Source organism: Myotis myotis, unplaced genomic scaffold (assembly GCF_014108235.1).
Source record: "Myotis myotis isolate mMyoMyo1 unplaced genomic scaffold, mMyoMyo1.p scaffold_m19_p_14, whole genome shotgun sequence".
NCBI classification, from domain to species: Eukaryota; Metazoa; Chordata; class Mammalia; order Chiroptera; family Vespertilionidae; genus Myotis; species Myotis myotis.
This window is the reverse complement of record NW_023416318.1, coordinates 32937559-32961905: the sequence shown is the minus strand read 5'-3', so window position 1 is coordinate 32961905 and position 24347 is coordinate 32937559. Positions and strand designations below refer to the sequence as shown.

General features: G+C 37.4%; 1 protein-coding gene and 1 non-coding gene across 7 annotated transcripts in view; one reads left to right on the top strand and one right to left on the bottom strand.

Moving 5' to 3' along the window:
* THADA (THADA armadillo repeat containing) overlaps positions 1-24347 on the bottom strand; it is a 299278-nt gene that overhangs the window by 209678 nt on the left and 65253 nt on the right. For all 6 annotated transcript variants that reach the window (XR_004971855.1, XM_036334726.1, XM_036334724.1 and 3 more), the window contains exons 23-26: positions 19757-19889; positions 17692-17805; positions 13875-13997; positions 7353-7444 (exon numbers count right to left, since the gene is read on the bottom strand). Coding sequence is in view for 5 of the 6 variants with exons in the window: in XM_036334726.1 (XP_036190619.1) it covers positions 7353-7444; positions 13875-13997; positions 17692-17805; positions 19757-19889 (462 nt within the window). In the remaining variant the exon portion in view is untranslated. The remainder of the gene's footprint in view (positions 1-7352; positions 7445-13874; positions 13998-17691; positions 17806-19756; positions 19890-24347) is intronic.
* LOC118669598 lies at positions 7842-7948 on the top strand. The gene has a single exon (XR_004972050.1). It is a non-coding gene; the product is annotated as a U6 spliceosomal RNA (small nuclear RNA).

The window sequence follows — 24347 nt, the reverse complement described above, 5'->3', positions numbered from 1 at the left end:
TTTTGTACATATTAGAGTGCCAAGGTACATAAGTATTTGATGAAAAATCTTATTGATTATATTTTATAAAAAAACGTTTGGCCCTGGCTGGTTTGGCTCAGTGGATAGAGAGCATTGGACTGCAGACTGGAAGGTCCCAGGTTCGATTCTGGTCAAGGGCACATGCTCGGGTTGTGGGCTCAATCCCCACTAGGGGGGCATGCAAGAGGCAGCCAATCAATGATACTCTCTCATCATTGATGCTTCTATCTCTCTCTCCCTCTCCCTTCCTCTCTGAAATCAAAAAAATACATTTTTTTAAAAAAAGTTTGGTATGTAACAATATTGGAAATTTCTGTAATTTCTAAACTATACATTACTAAAATCAATAGTTATAAGAACCAAGTTCTGAATAAAGGAGAAATACTATCCAAGTTCTAAAGAAACCGTTTCATTGACTGGATTTCATCTCTTTGACTTCATTTTCTCATTTGGAAAGTAGCTCTGTGGTATTTCTCTCCAGGTATTGAATGAGCAACAAATACAGCTTGTAAACCCCCTGGTAAATGAAGACTATCTCATAGTCCTGGAAGCAATCCTGACGTCTTAAATTATGTAATCCTAGTATTACATTATATTAGTCTGGTTCATATAAAATGTAAGCTACAAAAATACCAAAGCTGAGAAAAAATATTTACTCATGCTTTTACTAAGATGCAGAAAGAGGATACGTGCACTGCCAAAATTCCATAGAACATGCTCAAACCAAAGCAACAATGCCTTAGTTATTAAAGAAGGCAATGGCCTGAAGCAGTACTTAGAAACAAAGAGTACTTGGTTCATGCTAGAGTCAATATTTAAGGACACAATGACTAATTCCCACTTCAAGTTCATGAACATATTTTTTTTAAGAGATTCTTTTTGGTTAAAATTTTTATTTGTGGTTTTCCTACCTGCAATCCATGAAACTAAGAATGAACTTGAAATATGAAACTCTCCAGTAGGCCAAAGTGTCAGCATAGACTTAACTCATATATTGAACCTCTTAACAAGGGTTACACAAGACTTATACTTTACTTCTTAGTCTCTAAAAATTCTCAATTATCTACTCTGCCTAAAGAACCAGATTGAAGGTTCTATCAACAACTACGGGAAATGATTGAATGACACCTCCAGATCATACAAAACACTGGGGCTCTTAACTTAATTTCAAATTATTCAAATCCAAACTAGTATTATTGTTGCTAATAGAAACTGCATTTATAAATAATCAGCTAATTAAAAAAATGTGCTAACTGAGCTTGCTGTAAGCTAAAGGAACCATTAATTAAATTTATTTCCAGCACAAGCTATGTGACTTCAAACAATCACTCAATGTTTCTGCACCTCAATTTTCACATCTGCAAAATGAGAATGGGACTAGATGGCTTCTTAGATTCTCTCAAACATAAAACTAGTAATCACAATTATCATTTTTATTAAAGATATGAATGAAAAATATAAGCAAAGACTTGGAAAAACATTAGGTTAGCCCTAGAAAACACTATACCATTGACAAGGATTATCACAAAACTCCTAAAATCCTCTCCCCATAGCACCAAACTACCATCAACTACAAGAATTTTACAGAGGTCAATGTCTTACTGGCCATACTGATATCCCCTCCACCCATATCCTATTGGAGTAATTTAATTCATCCCTTACATGCCAAGCAAAAAAACTAAGATTTCTACCTTCCTGGCTTTCTAGTATGGCATTAGAAACCTGGTGACCTGCTCTTCCCACACATTTTCTTTGCTCCTCAGACAAAAAACCTCATGGAGGAAGAGAACATTCTTAGGACAAAACACACCATCCACAGAAAGGGTGTTCAAGTCACTTCAAAACAAACTTAGCCATTGGTCCCTTTCCTCCTAAAATCAACCTGCCATGTGGGAGGTGGGAGATTTTTCATCCACAGTGAAACTTTAGGTGAAGTGGCTCATTTCCCACAGAGTTGGACAATGTAAAAATCTAAAGCCAGACTCTAAAAAGGTGACTCACTGCTCAGGAGGGGCTGTGAGTGCTGTGTGCAAATCGCAGGTGCTCTGCAGATGGAACTGGATTTATGTTCTAGCTCTGCCACTTTCTGGCTGTATGACCTCAGGCAAATAACCCAATCTCTAATCTGAGTTTACCTCTGTAAAATGAGGACGACTCTCCACTGCACAGGGCTGTGATGAGGGTAAATTAGACAACCATAACGGGTCTGGCATGTGCCAAGCACACAAAGAGGCACTAAGGATATGCTACCCCCTTCACAATTTCTCCCTTTCTTCTTTATAAGTGGAACAGAGCTCCAACACAGCAGATAACTGCCATATTCTTCATCAGACCGTCCGTTTCCCTAGGGCTGAGAGCATGTCTGATTCATCTCTGGATCCCAGTGCACAGCAAAGGGCTTGGCCCAGAGTAAAAACTTAATTAATGCTTGTTAAATGGAAAAAATGAGAATCCTTTAGGTCTGAGGATGTTAAGATTATCCTGGCCACAGTCAAAGAAAATTCTTGATTTTCAGTTTGGCCAAATAGGCACTTGCTACAAACTACTATGTAGTTCAAAGCAAAAAAACTACTCTGAACTCTAATAATTACATTCTCTAAAATATAGAAACCCAATTGCCCTATAGCTCTCAATTTTAGTTTTGAGAAACCAATTCTTCCCTAAACAATGGAGTGGGTAACCACAAAAATTTGTGGAATCTCTCTCTTCCTAGAAAACATGAAGAACAGAAGAGAAGCCAGTCTGTCTGGATATTGCTTTAAAATCTGTCTATAAACAAGGGTTGGACTAGGCCTGGCTGGGTGGCTCAGTTGGTTGGATCGTCGTTGTCCCATACACCAAAAGGTTGTAGGTTCGATCCCCAGTCGGGGTACTTATGGGAGACAACCAATAGATGTTTCTCTCTCACATTGATGTTTCTCTCTCCCTTCCTCTCTCTAAAATCAAGAAACATGCCCTCAGGTGAAGATCAAAAACAACAACAAAACAGAGGTTGAACTAGGTTAGATGCCCCTCAGAGGATCCTTCCATATCTATACCACTAAGATAGTAAGAGAAATAACTAAAATAACTGTCATTTACACCCAAAAAATAAAATAAATACAATTTAACAACTCCTAAAATAGTCATTAGAAACAATTTTACTTGTACTTAGTGATGCATTTACAAACATCCTAAGCTATTAATTTGAATATAAGCTCTCTCTAGCAAGATAAAATAGACATTGTACTTAACAATATAGAAAATTATTATTCTTTTGTTCCTCTTTTTTAACCTACATGTTTCCATGTACCCCCAAATCTTCTCATTCCAAACATTATAAGAACACTATTTCCTCCCAGTGCTCCCTCAATGTTCCTGTTAATGAATTTATAATATATCCATTACTCACAGCACATTGTACAGCTATTATATGTTGTCTTCTATTTGTACCTTTTTTTGTTAAATAACAATTTTTGTTTCCCTGGCTGAAATGTAAGCTCCTTGAGCAAGTTTTATATTTCTCATGTACTCCTTTATCGTGCCAATAATGAATTCACAACACATGCTTACAAATTCATATTGGCTGATGGACTGATTTAAAATGAAGAGAGAAGGCAAAAGCTATAGAACACTGTGCACTGAGCTCCTGTATTAAGCTTTGGCAAAGTCTAAAATAAAGCTTTCCGATTGCTACATATTGATATTTGTCATTAACCTAGGACTAGAATAGTTGAAGGTAAATACACAGGGACAAAAGGGAAGACCTGGAATTGGAATTAAAGATCACATTGGCTTACTGGTAGCTCCCGCCCTGTAAGGAATGAGGATCTATTAAGGTGAGCCCACTCACCACAGATGGAGGCTACTGGGGAAAGCCCAGCACACTCCCAGATCACAGAGCTGTGCAAGTTCAATTCTACATCATCTTTATTAATTGTTCAGGCCAAGTCAGTCAGGTGATAATAAAGAGAAATGAACGGAGCTTTAGAAAATTAAAATGTAATAACATCATTTAAAACAAACCTGTGCAATGTAGGTTTTCTCATTCTTCATAATCCAAAGCACACATGTAGGACAAGACCAATGCGCTCTAGAGTTCAGTCATTCTGTGTGCACTCAGCATACTTAAAGATGGGGACGCAGAATCCCTGCTCCTTTCTTTATATAGGAAAAGGGAACTTCTTGTCCCTACAACGAGGCAGCTACTGTTCTAGGCACTGGGAAAACAGCAGTTTACCAAACTAGCAAGTCTAGTAACAGTTACATAAAGCCTTAACTGAGTGTTTTACAGAAATAAGAACCATCCAGGATAGTCCAAATCTCTTAGAGGAAAAAAATCAAGGCCCAGAGAGGTTAACTAACTTATCTTCACTGATTATCATGGCTACATGGCAAAAAAGGCAGGAATAAAAACAAGAATTCTTATCTCTTCTCTAGTAACGAGATTTACTTATTCATTAAGCAGGTATTCCTGTATGCCTACTATTTGCCAGACAATACCCTAGGCACCAGGTATACAGAAATGGATAAGATCCGGACCTTATCCTCAGAAAGCTGTGTAACTGTAAGACAATGAAATAAGTACAATAACAGAAGTGGTAATGGGGGGGCGGGGAGCAAATTATATCTCTAGTTGCATAGGGCTTCCAATATTTTAAAAGAAAATGAACTGTTAATAATTTATTTTATTCTCATCACAGCCCTATGAGTACAGAGCACAGATCTTATTACCTGGGTTATATAGATGGAGAAACTGAAGTCCAAAGCGGATAAGGGAGTCTATTAAGGTCATCTCCAGTGGCAGCAAAATGCCTAGAAACCAAGTGTGTTTACTCCTAGAGATTTTTTTTTCACTAGATAGGAAAGGCAGATGTTCTTTTTATGTCCAGTCCCCTGCTGGACAACAGCACACATTTGCAAGACTGTGTACAGAGCAATCTGTGGTTGTGAAAGTAGACTTAACTGCCTGTGAGGTCTCATCAGCTGAGTTAGTCATTCGATGGTTGAGTAACCAACCAACAGGACAGCATTATTACTAGCATTCTTAAAGTGCCCATTATACATACACACAAAAGATGGAAAAGGTTCTGCCCCTCAGGGAGTTAATACGGTAGGGATCAGGCATATAAACACTTCAACAAAAAGTGACATAATTAAACAAACTAAAACAAGAAGAACCATTACAAATAATAGCAAATTTAAGACACTAAAGGTTTTGCAGAGCAAATCTGGCAGGTGCTGCCAAAAACATATTCTTTAAGGGTTAAATAGAACAGAATCCTTGCATACATAATTGTGTATACCAATCGTTAGTTTATTGAACTAAATTAGGCTCTTACCAAAAATGTTCATTATATTTAAAAAATTAACTTCTTAATTCCATTTCACTTTATATGAATATTCCATTTCCCTCTTTCTAGGAAAGTTATCTATTTTGTAACCTTTCCTAGTTAAGAGTAATGAATTTATAATAGAGGTTCCCATCAGCATGCCTTGGGCAAAAAGATGAAAACAGAGTGGTTTCACTGCTCTATTCTTCCACCACTCTTCAGATATAACTGAAATGAAATGAACGTGATCATTTTCTTTTGTACAGAGTCAAATTTATTTACACAACCAAGAATCACTCACATCATAAAAGGGGAAAAAGAATTTTCTCATTTTCAAGTTCTTTTAAACAACAATTTCACTTGTTTAATAATCTCAGATCATATTTTATTTATACTACTATCATGGCCTTATAATATGACCAAATTGTTTTAAACGTTTTGGAATTTTGTAGATTAACAAAATAAACAAAGCTAAGTAAAGAGAAACAAATATTAGTGATTTCAAACTACTGACAGGAAGAATTTCTCTAGGAACCAGCTAAATAGTAAAAATTATAATCATCCTTTTAAAAAATATTATTATTTTAAAAATACAACTTGGCTAAAAAATATCTCTGGTATTTGCTGAATATACTCAGGGGATTCATACTTATAGCCAGTTGCCTTCCTTTTAAATATTTAGTGAATTTTATAGGGTGATAAGTAATAATTTAAATAACAATTCAAAACTAACAGTAGGGCCCTAGCCGGTTTGGCTCACTGGATAGAGCGTCGGCCTGGGGACTGAGGGGTCCCAGGTTCGATTCCAGTCAAGGGCATGTACCTTGGTTGCAGGCACATCCCCAGTAGGGGGTGTGCAGGAGGCAGCTGGTCAATGCTTCTCTCTCATCAATGTTTCTAACTCTCTATCCTTCTCCCTTCCTCCCTATAAAAAATCAATAAAATTCAAGGGTGGGGGAAAAAAAAAAGACACATATGTAATACCCTTTGTAATACTTTAAGCAATAAAATAAATAAATAAATAAATAAATAAATAATTTTAAAAAAAAACTAACAGTAGGTTTCAATAGAATTACCAACAGTACATCATAAAATTATTTCATGATATGTTCTAATTCCTAAGACTTAGTTCCATAACAAGAAAATACGTTTTAATAAACAAAAGCTTAAACCCTAAGTTAAAAGTGTGATAATCAACATTTTTAGGTAGAAGAGAAATAGGGCCTGATTTATTTCTAGATCAAGAGAAAGAACACTGGACCAAATTGGATCCTAAATGAAGAAAGTAAATATGCAGCGGCAGCGACATCTAGTGTTAACAACTGCAAGCCACTAGACTACCACTAACCTAAATGCTAAAGAAACAACTACCCAAAGCTTCTCCTCTTTAAAAACCAACAAACAGAACTTGTGCACCGTATCTCAAAATTACCCTTAATCAGAGTGTTTCAGTAGATTTCCTTCCAAACGTTAAAAACCTTGAGAAAAAAAACATCTTAGAGGGTTAAGATAACATGAAAGTCCTAAAGGTGAAAAGCATTGTTTATTCTGTGTAGCCAACATCTGTAACTGCTCCTCTTGGTTACAGAGTTTAATGCAAAGTTAATCTGGGACATGTTACTGATGACTGTATCATAAACATTTAAAGTTCCAGCTATAAAAGAAAGATATTGCACAAGCTAGTATTCAATGACACATCAAGAAAAAGCAATTTAGGACATTTCAGGAATAGCTGAAGATGCAAAGAAATAAAATAAAAAACTAGCTGTTGCACTGAGAAAAGTTCTACATTTCAGTCCCTGATACCTTGCTATATTTTCATTGCTTTAAAAAATCTACTTATTAAAAAGCAGGTATTTTTCCCCAAGACCTTAGAAATTGGCAGTGTAGGTTAATTTACTATAGTATTTTCATAGTTTTATGCTCCAGATGATTCTATAAAAGTAAGCAAAATTCTAAAAATTATTTTTAGCCTGGAAATATTTTTTAAAAGTAAAGTTAGCATTAGACAGAACTTACGTATTTTTTTTGAAAAGTTCATCCTTTCCTCTTTTAACTCCAAATATTCTTGTGATCAAGGTACTGAAGAGAAGTGTGGATGAATTTCTCACCTAAAGTAAAAAGAAATACACAATAAGAGTTAAGAAAGATTCATAGCATGAAACCAACACTTTCAATGTTCAAACTAGACATTCAAAATCATTACTCAATTGCCTAGTGCAGGGCTAAAGAAAATCTGGTTTATGTTCATAAAAATAAGATAATTTTAAAAAACTGTACAGTAAATGACTCAATGACTTCATCTTAAACTGAACTCTATAATCCAAATACTTGCACACACATAGCTCTTTCTGATACTTATATTACTACCAATTGTTTTCATTATTTATTTGTATTTGTATCACCACATAACACTTCTTTAAAGAAACAATTAATTTTCCATATCCTTTCTGTAATCCTTTACCATGAGAGAATATTTATAAGGTCTAACTAAAAGAATCCACATTAGTGCTTACTTAGGCAACACATATACTAAAATTGTAATAATACAGAGAAGGTTAGCATGGCCCCTGTGCAAGGATGACGCACAAATTCGTGAAGCATTCCATATTTTTTTAAAAAAAAGAAAGAAAGAAAGAGAGAAAGAAAGAAAAGGAGACATATGTAATACCCTTTGTAATACTTCAAGCAATAAAAAAAAAAAAAAGAAGAATCCACATTACTAATATGGCCAAGATAATATTTAACATCCAAGATTTTGTTTACTAATGCTACAATGCCAGTAACCTAATAGTCATTTTAACTATAAAATTATCTGAGACAACTAGTTAATAAAAATAAGGAGAAAAGAACTATCATTAATAAATATGAATTTCTTCAAAATGATAATAGAGCATTATCTATTTCCAAACCAATGTATCAAAATGCTCTGCTATATCATAAAAATATTTTGAATGATTGGGCTTCTTCAATTACCTTGCCAAATCAGAGTAGAGATGTACAAATATGTAGTGACTTTGCTACCGTGTGTATATACCAACACCACAGAGGATATTCAAAGTTAGAAGACATAAACTTACTGTCAACACAGAACTTATATTCTAATAAGACAGGTGTCTCAACCATATGGCACGTTTCAAGAGCAATATAAGAAAGGTAATGAAAAGTAACAATATAAGATTTAGAAAATAGCTTATAAACCCCCCGCAGTCAGGGTCATAAACTCAAGTGCTATGAGGAGCAGCAGAGGACTTGGTCTGATGAAGTCACTATTCAGCTTCAACTGAGTTGATGCCATGTAAGCCCAGTGTTGCCCGATTTTTTCCTTTTTCAAGAGAAGCCAGAAACCCCGATTTTTATGTGAAATCTCACTATTTTGAAATGTTGGCAACAAATTAAAGGGGGGAAAAACCATCGTGGAAGCCAAATAAAACACAGTTGCAGACTAGATTTGACCAATCAGCCACCAGTATGCAACCTCTCCTCTAGAAGTTCAAGAGTGATTCAATTCATGCCTGGTAACTCTAGAAGTGGACTACATATACATTGGCACAATTCATACCAAAATTACAATGAAACCCTAAAACTGAATGAATTCACTGTGTCCATTCAATAGTCAACAAACATTAATGAAGTCCCTACTATGTGTCCTGCCTAATATCCCCAAACAACAAACCAATCTGTCCTGTTAACTCTATCAAGCATCACCTAACTGAGGTCTTGATTATCTCTTACCTAGTCTACTGATTTAGTTTCTAAAGAATCATAGGTTTAAGATGAATTGGTCACCTAGGACCCCGTCTCCTCTGAGGAATCACACAAACTCCATCTTGCCCAAAACCAAACTTTCTGACAAAGGCTGCCAAATGCAGGAGTGTTAAAACAGGAGTGCCTAGAGACTGTGTTACAAAGTGAATGGGCACCTCCTCATTAGGCTGGAGGCACAAGTCACATAACGTCATTTAATAATATTAACATGGATCAGCCTTCGGTGTGCAATCACTATGTGATATGGTCATTCATACATATTACACTTTCAGAAGCCCATACACCAACTATGCGTGAATTAGAAAAGAAGTTCTCTTCCTGTGAGTTAATCAAGCTTCATGCCAAGGCATGTAGCCTAAAAGGTAGAGTATGCCTGGGTTTCAGCGCCACACAGCCCTCAGCCTGGCATCCTTGTGGCAACTTCACAACTACCACAGGGCCTGGAGACGCTGGTGCCAACAGAGCACAGAGGACATGTGGCAGGGCTACCGGGAAGGTCTGAAAGGCTCTTTTTCCTCTGAAACCCACTGCAAAATGTGAAGCAGAACTGGCCTGAGGGAAGCAAATGAAAGATACACCAGATAGAAATAAAAACCCAATGTGAGTCTTAGAAGGACCCTGAGGTGGCTACTCAGTGGAATGCTGGGCAAGCTGGAAGGAGGCGTTACCTGCCCTGCAATGAGGATGCAGGGAGAGGAGCTTCAGTGTTCAACAGTCACTGAACACAAAAAAGGGAATGCCCAGTAATGCCTGTTTCCAAACACTGCCCAGGAAAATCTGTTTCCATATATGTGCACCAATAAGTTACTTTCTGTTACCTAAATTTTTAACTAAACTAGCTTCATCTCTAAAATATATAAAAGATTATCGGTTGTCACCATCTTTACTAATATTTCCTTATTCTGAGCCACCATCACCTCTTGGCAGAACTATTACGATAGCTTCCTGATTGTTCTTCCTCTTCCCTCTTACCACCTTATAATTGAGTCTCTACTTTTAAGCACATCAGTCAGATCTATTACTCCCCTACAATGTGCAGAGTTTTCAAACAATGTGGGAGCCACAGTTCCCAACTCCAGGTCTGTCCCAACGACATCCACGCAGGCCGTGGCTCAGTCAGTCATGTCCAGACACGGATGAGATGCTACATCAGAGGGAATGGGATCTGGCTTCTCTAGCAGCTGACCAAGGATTGTGCTAACACCTGCCCAAGTTGGGTTAATGCCCCAAGGGGTGAACTTTGACCAATAAGAGACAGGAGCCGAGACTGTTCCAAGAGGTGGTAAGTTTCACATGGCCTGGCTAGAAGATATATCACATGACTATACAATCAGCTCAGTCTTCCTGCAAGGTTCAGGCCTGCTTGGTAATGTCTTTCCTCTTTCCTTGCCTCACTTCCCTTTTTCCTTCATTCTTGCTGCCTTGGGTTTGTACCATTCAATAAAACCTTAGCACCTAGGCTATATCCCCAGCTCTCGAAGGGACCAAAACCCTATAAGGTAGGTAAGATGCACCTTCTCTGTATTCCTATACCACCCAAAAGTTTCCCGTATAACAGCACAGGTTCTAGAGTCCGAAGGATAACAGTTGTGTGCCCTTTGACAAAGTTATTTCACCTCTGAGCCTTGTTTTCCTTATCTGAAAAATGGGAATTAAAATAATACAATCTACCTCACAGGGCTGTTCTGAGCATTAAGTGGGATAATCAATGTAAATGATGCCAGGCACATGGAAAATACCCAATAAGACAGCCATTATAATGATTATGTCTTATTTATCCCTCTTTTTCTAATGCTTAATATATCATCAGCAACACCTAGGTGTGCTTAATGCTGATATGTTTACAACAATACATTTCTTCTGTATTTTAAAAATGCCTAATAGGTGGTAAAGACCAAGAAATTTGTATGTTCTCAATACAAAAGACTGAGGAATCTGTAAAAACAAATTATGAAATCTTCCTGGAAAATGTTCCTATACTATAAAACTAAAAGTAAGTTCATTTTACTTGTGCTTTTTCCTCTTTAACTTATCAGAAAAAAATAATTGTCATGAGTATAGGTGTAGTCACTGCATAAGATATATTCCTCAGAAAATGTGTACAAATAAGACTTCTGTAAATCAAACTATATTTCACATTCAGAAAAGAAAATTAGCCTTTGAATGACTTCAACAGAGAATGCTGTGATAAACTGCTTTGTAAAATGAAGACTTCGTCACATTCATTATGTTGATTTACAGTTTTGGTGTATCTTATGTTTTCATAAGGAAGAAAACATAGCAATCAATATATTAAATAGATATATTAGATATCTTAAATAAATATATGGATCATTATAGTTATTTTCTCTAGTAAAGCAAACAAACTGAATTGAAACAAGAAGATTCCTTTATAACCAGTGTTAAAAAGATTTCCCCCCAAATAAAACTATAAATAAGCACTTACATATATTTATGCAGTCTTTCATGTATACATATGTGCATATGAATACTACACACATGTGAATACTACACACATAGAAAAAGAGGAAGAAAATGCATCAGAATGCTAATGATTACATCTGTGTGATAGTTAAAAGGTGACTTGTACTTTTATGCATTCCTTTATTTTCAAAATTTCTGTAGTGCACATGTGTTACTTTTAAAAAGGTCTCAAAAAAGACTTCTTAAATAAATGAAACAATCTGATACTTTGAGTTTTGCTAAAAAGTTGGAAAAGTCACCAGGTTTCACTCTGAAAAACCTTTCATAGAGAACAATTTTTTGTTCACTTTGAACTAATGGCTTGAAATAAACAATACTGATATTTCTGGTAATCAGTTTTATGATCTCTATTGTTCCCGATGGTAAAGCCACATTCCTACCTCTGTGATTCAATTGACAGCACAGAGGTATTGCTTCACTTCCTGTAAATGCATAAGGTAAACACGGTGTCCTCCAACGTAGTTAGGCAATGCTGCTAGACGGAATTCAGACGGCTTATTACAGGAAGATGCACAATTTTCCAGGCAAGAGGTGGCAACCTTGAGGATCCCACTTTACACTGGGCATCTGTGCCTTTGCCTACACTGCAGTACACTGACTCTCAATGAGGCATATCATAAAGTTATGAAATGTTTGTGTAGCTAATTGGAAAGCTTGCCTTCCTAGAAAATTCTTCGTTCCTCAGGTAATGTATTAAGGTCTAGTTTGTTTTTTTCTCCTCTCCCCTTGCCAGTTTTATTTTAAAGCCAGATGTCAAACACTTACAAGTGATACATTTGTCTCCTTTGTTTTAGAAGGCATAATAATACAGGATAATAAAATCATGATGTTTTTCCCAAGAATCATGAAAAAAAACATGTAAAAGGTTACTTCCTTAAATCCAACAACTATACTGGCCATTGTCCACTATCTTTAGAGTTCTGAATCAAAAAGTTTCTGGAGTGCAAAAAAAAAAAGTGACTCAATATTTAACCTCACCCATTTTCATGTTGTGTTTGTTTTTCACCTTTTGATGGAGTATATTTATAGCAATCACTCAACACACTGATACCCAGAGCCCACAGCATCCAAAAGAAAGACATTAAGATACTAAGAGCCATTTTGCTTCTAGCTCAACATCACTAATCATCAGGGAAATGGAAATCAAAACCAAAATGAGCTTCCACTTCACACCCATTAGAATGATTGTTATTTAATAAAAATTAAAAAAAAAATTTAAAACACCAGAAAATAACAAGTGTTGGTGAGAATCTAAAGAAAATGAAACTTCTCTGTATTGCTGATGGGAGTAGAAAAATGGTGCTGCCACTATGCAATATAAACATTCCTTAAAAAGTTAAACATAAAATTACCATATGATTTACACACAAAAACTGAAAGCGGGGACTCCAACAGATATTTATACACCAACGTTCACTGAAGCATTATTCACAAAAGCCAAAAAGAACCTAAATGCCTACCAACAAATAAATGAATAGCAAAATATCATATATACGTACAATGGAATATTATTCAGCCTTTAAAAGGAATGAAATTATGCTACATGTTACAATATGGCTTAACCTTAAAACACTATGCTAACTGAAATAATCCAAATACAAAAAGACAAATATTGTATAATTCCATTTATAAAAGGTACTTAGAATAGGCAAATTCATAGAGATAGAAAGTAGAGCACAGGTTATCAGGTGCTAGGGGAAGGAAGGGAAGGGGAGTTATTATTTAATGGTTATTGAGCTTTGGTTTGGGATGATGAAAAAGTCCTCAAAATGGACAATGGTGATGACTGCACAACCTGGTATATGTAGTTAATGTCCCTGAACTGCATACTTAAAAATGGTTGAAATGGTATATTTTTTAAAAAGGGATAGTTGATAGTTTAAGCAAAAATGATAACAATATAGCATGGGTTTACAATATGCATAAAGGCAAAATTTATAGCATCACAAAGACTGAGAGGAGAAACATGAAAGTATGTGTGCTAGGTTCTTACACTTTAAGCAAAGTGGTATAATATCACTTGAGGGTAGAGTGTGATGTTAAAGATATAAACCTTAAAGCAATCACTAAAATAAGAAAACAAAATTATGGCTAATAAGCCAACAAAGGACTAGAATGCAATAATAAAATACCATGAGTGAAAATGTAGCCCAATCCAAGGGTTTATCCTTTGAAGAAACTCTTTGATAAAATGTAGTACATATTTTTATCATTCAGTGAATGGTTAGTTTATTAAAACCTACTGAGAGTATAATTAAGTCAGTGAAAATAAATGGCAAAAGCACTTACTGCCCAGACTGGTGATGTAAAGCCCAGAATTGCAGCCTTAGCTCCATCAGCAACATAAGGAATAATATTTTCTCCCAGACGTGTATCTCTGAACAAGGCTCTAAGAATATTTAAAGCATGAACCTAGAATTAATAAGTTCAAAATTAGTTGTGGGTTAAAGACTGTGGTAATTCTAAATACAGGGTGTCCCCCAAAAAATATATACACACTTTGAATAATTATTAAGTTCAATAGGTTAGATCTGAAAAGAAAGAAACATCAATGTAGCTATCAGCTTTAAAAGTGTGTACATACCTAATAGCATAGCTTCAAAACAAAACAAAATTATGAAATTTAAGAAACAATCCACTAATGAAATAGCAGATTTTAATAAAACATACCTAATAATTGATAAATCAACTTTTTCAATGTTAGTAAATTTGAACAATGTAATAAAAAAAGCTTGATCCAACAGACATGTAGAATCCTACACCTAATAGAAACAACACACTCTTTCATGAAACATTCATTTTTTAAAATTACCTCAAACTTAACCACAAATACAGTCTCAACAAATACCAAATAATTAATATCTTATAGATTATGCTCTGATCACAGTGGAATAAAGTTGCAAATTTATTTTCTTAAAATACTTTTAAAACTGACATTTTAAAACACTGGTCAAAGAAAAATTTTTTAATACTTAGAACTGGGCAATAAATGACAGTGCTACATATCAACACATGGGATGCACATTAAGTGGTACTTAAAAAAAAATAATGCTTGTATTAAAAAAAACTGAACATGAATATGCTAAGTGTCATGTACTACATAATGCCACCCTACCAAGACTGGGAGTCATAGCAGATCTCCCTAATACATAGAAACAAACCCAAAACAGGCAGACAAAATAAAGAAACAAGCTGCAAATGAAAGAACAAGAGAATTCTCCAGAAGAGCTAAATAAAATGGAAATAAGCAATTTATCTGATATAGAGTTCAGAGTACTATGATAAGGATGCTCATCAGCATGAAAAAAGATATAGAAAACTATGAAAAACAACCACTTAGAATGAAAAATAACATAGCAGAAAAAAGAATATACTGGCCCTGGCCAGTGCTGCTAAATGGTTAGAGCATTGCCCCGCACACCAAAGGGTCTCAGGTTCTATTCCTAGTCAAGGGCACATACTTGGGCTGCAGGTTCCATTCCCAGTCCTGGTCAGAGTGTATGTAGGAGGCAGTGGGTCTATGTGTCTCTCTAACATCACATGTTGATATTTCTCTCTCTCTTTCTCTCTCTGTCTCTCTCTCTCCTTTTTTCCTCTCCCTCCCTTCCACTCTCTCTAAAAATCAATGGAAAAAATATCCTCAGATGAAAATTAACAACAAAAACAAAAATACACTGGACCCTGGCTGGTTTGGCTCAATGGATAGTGTTGGCCTATGGACACAAGGGTCCCAGGTTCAATTCCGGTCAAGGGCACATACCTCAGTTGCAGGCTCAATCCCCAACCCCAGGTAAGGGTGCATGTGGGAGGCAACTAATCGATGTGTCTCTCTCACATCAATGTTTCTCTCTGTGTGTCTCCCTTCCTTCCTCTCAGAAGAATAAGGAAAAATATCCTCAGTTGAGAATTAACAACAACAACAAAATAAAACCGGAAGGAATAAACAGTATATTAGAGGAAGCCAAGGATCGGATCAAATTAAGACAGGGTAGAAAAAAATCACTCAATCAGAGAACCAAAAAGAAAAACAATTAAAAAAAACAGGAGGGTCAAGGGCAGGGGGGAAAAAAAGGACACATATGTAATACCCTTTGTAATACTTTAAGCAATAATAAAAAAAAACAAAAAAAAACAGGACGACAATTTAAGGGAGCTGTGGGCCAACATGAAACACAATATTTGCATCATAGGAGTGCCCGAAGGGGAAGAAAGTGAGCACGGGATAGAGAACCTGTTTGAAGAAATAATGGCAGAAAACTTCCCTAACCTGGTGGAGGAAAAAGTCACCCAAGTTCAGGAAGCACAGAGAGTCCCAAGCCAAAAGAGCCCAAAAAGGCTCACACCCAGACACATCATAATTAAAATGACAAAAATTATAGACAAAGAGAATCTTAAAGGCAGCAAGAGAAAGCAATTTGTTAGCTACAAAGGAGCTCCCACAAAGCTGTCAGCTGATTTCTCAGCAGAAACTCTACAGGCCAGAAGGGAATGGCATGAAGTATTCAAGGTAATGAAAAGCAAGGATCTGAAACCACACTACTCTATCCAGCAAGGCTATCATTCAAAATAGATGATGAAATAAGGGTTTCCCAGACAAAAAAAAGGCTAAAAGAGTTTATTACTACCAAGCCAGCATTGCAAGAAATGTTAAAGGGACTGCTGTAATAATAAGAAATAAAGAGAGAAACACAGGCATAAAGAATAAAAATGGCCTGCCTGGTATGGCTCAGTGGTCGAATGTTCACCTATGAACCAGGAGGTCATGATTTGATTCTTGGTCAGGCCACATGCCTGGGTTGCAGGTTCAATCCCTAGGAGGGAGGGGGGGGCAACTGATCGATTATTCTCTCTCATCATTGATGTCTCTATCTCTCTCTCTCCCTGAAATCGATAAAAATAAATATATTTTAAAAAATAAAATGGCAATAAATAAGGACCTATCAATAACCTTAAATGTAAATGAATTAAATGCTCTAATCCAGTGATGGAGAACCTTTTGAGCTCGGCATGTCAGCATTTTGAAAAACCCTAACTTAACTCTGGTGCCGTGTCACATATAGAAATTTTTTGATATTTGCAACCATAGTAAAACAAAGATTTATATTTTTGATATTTATTTTATATATTTAAATGCCATTTAACAAAGAAAAATCAACCAAAAAAATGAGTTTGTGTGTCACCTCTGACACACGTGTCATAGGTTCGCCATCACTGCTCTAATCAAAAGACACAGGGTAGCTGAATGGATAAGAGAACATGAACCACCTCGGAACAAAAGACTCATAAAGGATAAAAGTAAAGGGATGGAAAAACTCCATTATTGTTAGATGTTTTCATAAGTGATAGTCTAGGACAATCAAAGCAGTTATATTTTTCACATTTTATTGGAAAATATCTTAAAATTATCATTCCTGAAAGGTGATTAATGAAACCATATGTACTTATTGTACATTTTCAACTTTCAGTCTATTCCCTGACGTAACATAAACCTTCCACATTGAGTAGGAATGTCCTACAATGAAGCATTTACTGAGAAAGCCTAGAAAAGAAGTATCTGGCAGGCATTTACCATGGTGGAATGGGGTAGAGTGGAGTGGTGTGGAGTGGAGCTGTGAGGAGTACTTAACCCAACTTCATACACTCACACACACACACATACTTGACCCACCTTTAACATGAATAAAGGGACTAAATATTAGCTAAAATTAAAATCCAAATATACCAAAAGTCAGACACTACATTTTAGGGAAAGATCCAACTCAGTTACAAAATGTAGATCAAGCAAGGTAAAATTTTAAAGTGAAAGCACATTCATTATTAAATTTTGAGATGCAATAGTATCACAAAATATCCAAGTTGGATGTTTTCACAAGAGTTTAAAAGTAGTTCATTTTGGTCAATATATATCAATTAAAACAATAATTTACTTTGTGGACAGAAAAACCAAAATGAAACAAAACAAACAAGCAAATCAAAATAAGCTTCAAATGTCTGTTCTATCTTCAAGAGTTCTATATCTTTAGTGGATAGTTTTTTTTCTTTATAAGTACAGCAAAGATTTAAAACCACTGCCTTCCCAGCAGGGTTTGTGTACTTCTATTATTACCTGGGGAACTGTACTCTGTGAGTCATCAGTAGGCCCAGCCAAAGAGATTAACTCTTTCATTGTTGTTTTCAACAAATCCATTTTGCCTTTCTTAGGTTCAGATGCCAACAGTGCCTATGGAAAAATAAGGCAAAAATTAACAAGACTCTTATTTTGCTACTTCCCAGAATCAATCCCAAAATGCAAAATCCCCTCTATAAAAACATGTGATATCAAGCATATTCATTAAGCCACGTGGCCTTGAGCAAGTAATTTAATCTATCTCCCAGATTCTCCAACTGTAAATTGGGTAAAGGTGATATCATGGGATCTCTAAGGTCACTTGTAGTTTGCTTGTTAATTATATAATTCTAAGAGGTTGAGAATGGCTCTTGTTGACAACCCTTTTAGGACCATAATTAGGTGGCAGGTCTCAGATAAAATAAGCAAGTCGGTTTTAGTAACAAATTTCCCCAACAAGAAAATACTCCTTCTTTAAAAACAAAAAGCCTGGCTGGTATGGCTCAGTGGTAGAGCATTGACCGATGCACCAGGAGGTCATGGTTCGATTCCCAGGGAGGGCACACGCCAGCTTTGCGGGCTTAATCCCCCATAGGGGGCATGTAGGAGGCAGCCACTCAATGATTCTCTCTCCTCACTGATGTTTCTACCTTCCTCTCCCTTTCTCTCTCTGAAATAAATGAAAACACATGGAAAAAACACAACCCAAACCTCAAGATTAAATTTATTTTAAGAACTTGGGAATGCCCTGGAGATTGATCAGTTATTAAATTCTTCACACAAGAGTCTATCTGGAGGACTATCAAATTGTAGCATGAGAATGCCACAGGACAAAAGAAAATACTATAAACTTGAAAGGGGACCTATATTTGAATTTTCAAGAGATGCTTATTTATTTTGTATTAACATTTTGCCAATGTTCAATAAACATAAAAATAGGATATCAAATCAGCTGAGACAATAAAAAGGAATGAAGTACTGATACATGCTAGAACATGGATGAACCTTGAAAACATTATGCTAAGTTAAAGCAGATACAAAAGATCACATTATACGGTTCCATTTATATGAAATGTCCAGAATAGGCAAATATACAGAGATAGAAAATAGGTTAGTGGTTGTGGAGGGCTTCAAGTAACAGCTGTATTTCATAGGTATGTAGCTATGGCTCCCAAGAATGAAAAGTTTCAAGCTACTCAGTTTCTCCTGATTTAGTACTATGAGGACTTTGGTTTTTATTCTTTGGATTCATGAAGGTGGTAGTCTCTTAATTTCAGCATTATGGAAATAAAGTATTTTCATTTCCAATAGCAATACCTGGATAAGCTGTAATGGAGCAATCTTTAAGGTATAATATTAAGTGAAAAAAGTAAGGGGCAAAACCATGTATATAATATGCTTTCGTTTGTGTTAAAAAGAAAACACAGACACGCATTCTCATATGGAGAGGGGTTCAGGAGTCAGACTGCCTGGGCTTAAGTCTTAGTTCTGCTCCTACCTCTGTGGTCTTTGGCAAGTGACTTAACTTTTATAAGCTCCAGTTTCTTCATCTATAATACATAGACAATAACAGGACCTATTCCGTAGGGCTTAAGGAAGGATTAAATGAGATAATATGTGTGAAAAAAGTACTTACAAATGTTAGTGACTATTAAGATTATTTTATACATGGACATTTTATGAAAGGGTTTAAAAGAAACTGGTTGCCTTAGAGTTTTAAGGGTCTTGAAATGAGAGAAAGACTATGTTTTTATAATTCAAAAAAAGGTAACATGTGTACTTCCTCGAAGTGAGCAATGAATGTGCCACAGTGATGTCAGTCTACTTAATGAACAGGCAGAAATCTATACCACCCTCTGTTCATTTCAAGGCTGACCTCTTCGAGGGTTTTTTCCAAGAACAGATCTGTCCAGGAACATACTGTCCCCACATTAAAACAAAGCTACAAATGCTATAGTACTGAAAAGACAGAAATGTCTCTTATGCAATACTCCCTCAAGCGGGTCAGAATATGCTATTATCAAAAGACAAATAAACAAACAGTTATGGTCCTGCAGATACGTACCTGTATGTAGAAAGGAATTCCAGCACTGCGCCTTGTAGCACAGAGTTTAGATGAAGGATCACTGCATTTAATTTCCTCTAAAACATTCCGTAACCACTGTTCTGGTAGCTTTTGCAGACTCACATTAGGGCATCTAAACGGCATAATTAAAGTGAACATTTGGAATTATCAGGTACCAAAAGTTAGCAGTACAAACTATCCTATATAATAAAAGCCCAGCAACCACAAAGGCAGAACGACCAGAACTACCACTTGACCAGTCACAATGAGGTACACTGACCACCTCTTGGTCACTTTCCCCGGCTGGCAGGCTCCAATCACCGATGGCGAACCGGGACCCGGGGTGGGGGGGAGGAGGGGGGCGGGGAAATGCAGGCGGTGCCAGGCCAAGGCTCCTGCCCCACCAGTCACCCCACACACAGAGGGCAACTGGCGGCGGGGTTGGGGCCGGCAAGCGGGTGGGAACGGCCGACCTCTCAGTCCCTCCCCCAGCCATAAGGCTCCCATCACTGGATGGCAAATGGGGAACCGGGGTGGGTGGCAGTGGGGGGCGGGGCTGGCTGCTGGCAGCTGGGGAAGATGGCCCTGATCGCAGGCTAGGCCTAGGGACCATACCCATGCACGATTTCTTTTGCCAGGCCTCTAGTAAATACATATTATCACTGTTAGGAAAGAATACATATCCTTACATTTGGAGGGAGAAAAACTAAAAAATGTCTCACTTTCTACTTTTCTGTTTATTATGGGTTTTAGGATTTGAAGCTATTGAAGATTCTATTCTTAAAAAGCATATAAAGCATGTGTCTTATCTGCAAAATAAGCTTTCCTACTGAGGCTTATACCAACACTCAAAATGTCCTAAAAATGGTTAATCAAGCTCTCACAGATGTTCTATAGTACTGCAAAACTCCGGTATCCACAGAGAGAACATAACTGTATACTTAATGGTAATTTATGCTCTATAGTTATACAGATTATACATATTCAAAGAAAATACATTTAAAGTACATTTTAAGTATATTAGGGTTAATTTACTCCACAATGGCTGAGCAGGGAAAAGAAAAAGAAAAAAGAGAATTAAAGCAAAAGTCATCTTTTTGTGATCTACCCATTCACACAAAAAAACTTGGAGACACAGAGGTAAAGTAAGTGAAAACTACTTGATCTAAGAGTAAAGGTGGATTTCATATACTTGCATTTTCTTCCCCACCACAGGACCATAAGCAATGTAAGACTGGCTTATAGATAATGCTGCAGTCTAGGGTCAAGTATCCTGTAGGAGAAATTCACCATGTAAGGGGGAAAAGCAGGAGATGGGGATATTTTCCTATTTTCTTATCAAGTGCACTAAAATACCAGTACAACAAATACTAGTTCAGTCATACTCCCCAACACTGTCACAGATCTGGCATATAGAGGTTCTACCAAAACCAACCAATCAGAGAAGTCGGGTCTGGGATCAGAGTAAGCCATCTCACTATGAAACATCCTTCCTTCCCTGAATTTACAATGGCTCTTGACTGTTAACAAATCTTAATCTAACTCATGTTCCATCTTGATTAAATCTTCCAGCTTGAAAGGTTGCCTATGACCTGGCCCACACCCTTCTAGTTGAATCTAACCTTAAAAGTTTTTCCATGCCGAAACCGGTTTGGCTCAGTGGATAGAGCATCGGCCTGTGGACTAAAGGGTCCCGGGTTCGATTCCGGACAAGGGCATGTACCTTAGTCGTGGGCCCATCCCCAGTGGGAGATGTGCAGGAGGCAGCTGATCCATGTTTCGCTCTCATCGATGTTTCTAACTCTCTATCTCACTCCCGTCCTCTCTGTAAAAAATCAATAAAATATATTTTAAAAAAAAAGTTTTTCCAAATTTCTGCACAGATCTTTTGTTCTAGTAAAGTTGTTCACTTTACTGGTCCCCATCTCCACTCCCCCTCCATATTTCCAACTCAGCATTTGCTTATAGTCTCCACACTTATTTCCAAATATTGCATTTCACAAGGACCTTTCCTTTCTTGAAGCTTCAATATACTTAGAGCAACTACTAGGCACAAGGTGTACAAGGGGTCAGTACAGTGCCACTGAATGGGCGGAATTTGTGCTGGACTTTGAAGGATGTGTAGGCAGAATGGTAGAAGGCCCACATATGTGGGGTTAAGGAAGTAGGAGATGAGATGACTGAGGAAATACTTTATGTAAAGGCATAGAGGAAATTCCCTAATTTGGATTCTGGGTTATTGTAACTATAAACAGTTGACCAGCCCTATTCATTCGCTTGAGTGTTGCATACCAAGACTTAATGCTCCTTGTTAAATTGGGGAATTTGAAAACAAATGTCAGAAGAATGTTCACCAAGGTCAAGGCTGGCAAAATGCCCTCCACAGAGCCCTCTCTGCCCACTGCCAAGGAACCAGGAACCTCAGGAACTCTGGGAAATGCTCAAGGCACCAACTTCTACCATCCAGTCCAGACCTTCTTGTTCTGCTTTGTAATTCCCCTGGATCATATCAGCTTTTCTACAGAATACCTCAGTTGACTGGTTTCCAATTTGGACTCCGTGTTGGATTTTATTTCTATGATTCCCTTGATTCCTAGTTCTGCATCTCTCCCAGGCCAGTCCTGGTCCCCCAGCCATATATAAGATAAGAGATATTACCTATCTGGCCCAACAATAGCTATTCCTTAAAATAACTTTAGAATATTCAATAAATAAATGAAGGGATAACTTCTATTTTAAAAGAGCAAGAAATTATCCAAAACACACAGTACTGAAGAACAAGCCCATATGAAAATAAAGATTCTGGAAATATTGGAAATGAAAATGTACTTTCAGACGAGATCGGGCGCGTTCAGGGTGGTCTGGCCGTAGACAAAAAATGTACTTTCAAAAAAATAACAGATGAGGAGAAACCAAGATGGTGGCATAGGTTAACACTGGAGTTTGCTGCCCCACACAACCACTTCAAAAATACAACTAAAAGACGGAACGGCCATCATCCAGAACCACAGGAAGGCTGGCTGAGTGGAAATTCTACAACTAGAAGAAAAGAGAAAAGCATACCGAGACTCAGAGGAGGCGCAGTGCAGAAATAAAATACTAAGGTACAGAGGCACACGTGGAGCGGGCTGGCAGCTGAAGGCACGGTTGTCATTTTCAATCGGGAGGGAGTCTCAGGCTCTGAGCGCCAGTATCTGGCGAGTCTCTGGGGACCCAGACTCATACGGGAGAAGCGGGACTGTCGGGCATCAGTCAGAACTCGAAGGCAGCTTTCTCTCGGAGGGGCTTACAGCAATTGCCGGGACACTGAGAAGTGGGGCCTCTGAGAGCAGCCATAACTGCTAGCCCTGCCCTGTTGATCCTGTGGGACCCGCCCCGCCCAAGCCCTACAGAAAGGCTTTAGCTGGATAGCCTAAGGCAGAGGCTAGATTAGCACCTCCCTAGAGATCCAGGAGCCGGTGTACCCAGAGGTCAGAGTGGGACCATCCAGTTTGCAGCTCCATGGAACCATAAAGGACACACTCAGGGGGCAGACTCGGTGAGCACCAAAGCCCCACTAAAGCAAGTCTTGCCCCGGAGGGGAGTCTCCAGCACAGAAGTTCTCCCACTGCAGACACAGCTGATTCTCACAGCCAATTGGCCTGGAGGTCAATTCCTCCCAGTGATACCTACAGCAATCAAGGCTTAACTACAACAAGACTGTGCACAAAGACCACAAGGGGGTGCACCAAAAGTGTCCTCCTCAGGTAATTGGGGAGGCTGAACCAATGGGCCCTAGAGGACACTTAGCACAGAAAACCACTTTATCAACACAGGGAAGCATAAAAAATGCGTAGACAAAGAAAAAGGACTCAAATGGCAGAAATGGAGGAAAGCAAACTACTGGATATAGAGTTCAAAACCAAACTTTTAAGGTTTTTCAAGAATTTTCTAGAAACTGTCGATAAACTTAATGAGACCTACAAGAAATCTAATGAGACCCTCGATGTTGTGATAAAGGACCAACTAGAAATAAGCATACACTGACTGAAATAAAGAATATTATACAGACTCCCATCAGCAGACTAGAGGATCGCAAGAATCAAGTCAATGATTTGAAATACGAAGAAGCAAAAAAAAAAAACCCAACCGGAAAAGCAAAATGAAAAAAGAATCCAAAAATACGAAGATAGTGTAAGAAGCCTCTGGGACAGCTTCAAGCGTACCAACATCAGAATTATAGGGGTGCCAGAAGAAGAGAGAGAGCAAGATATTGAAAACCTATTTGAAGAAATAATGACAGAAAACTTCCCCTACCTGGTGAAAGAAATAGACTTACAAGTCCAGGAAGCGCAGAGAACCCCAAACAAAAGGAATCCAAAGAGGAACACACCAAGACACATCATAATTAAAATGCCAAGAGCAAAAGACAAAGAGAGAATCTTAAAAGCAGCAAGAGAAAGACAGTCAGTTACCTACAAGGGAGTACCCATACGACTGTCAGCTGATTTCTCAACAGAAACTTTGCAGGCCAGAAGGGAATGGCAAGAAATATTCAAAGTGATGAATGCCAAGAACCTACAACCAAGATTACTTTATCCAGCAAAGCTGT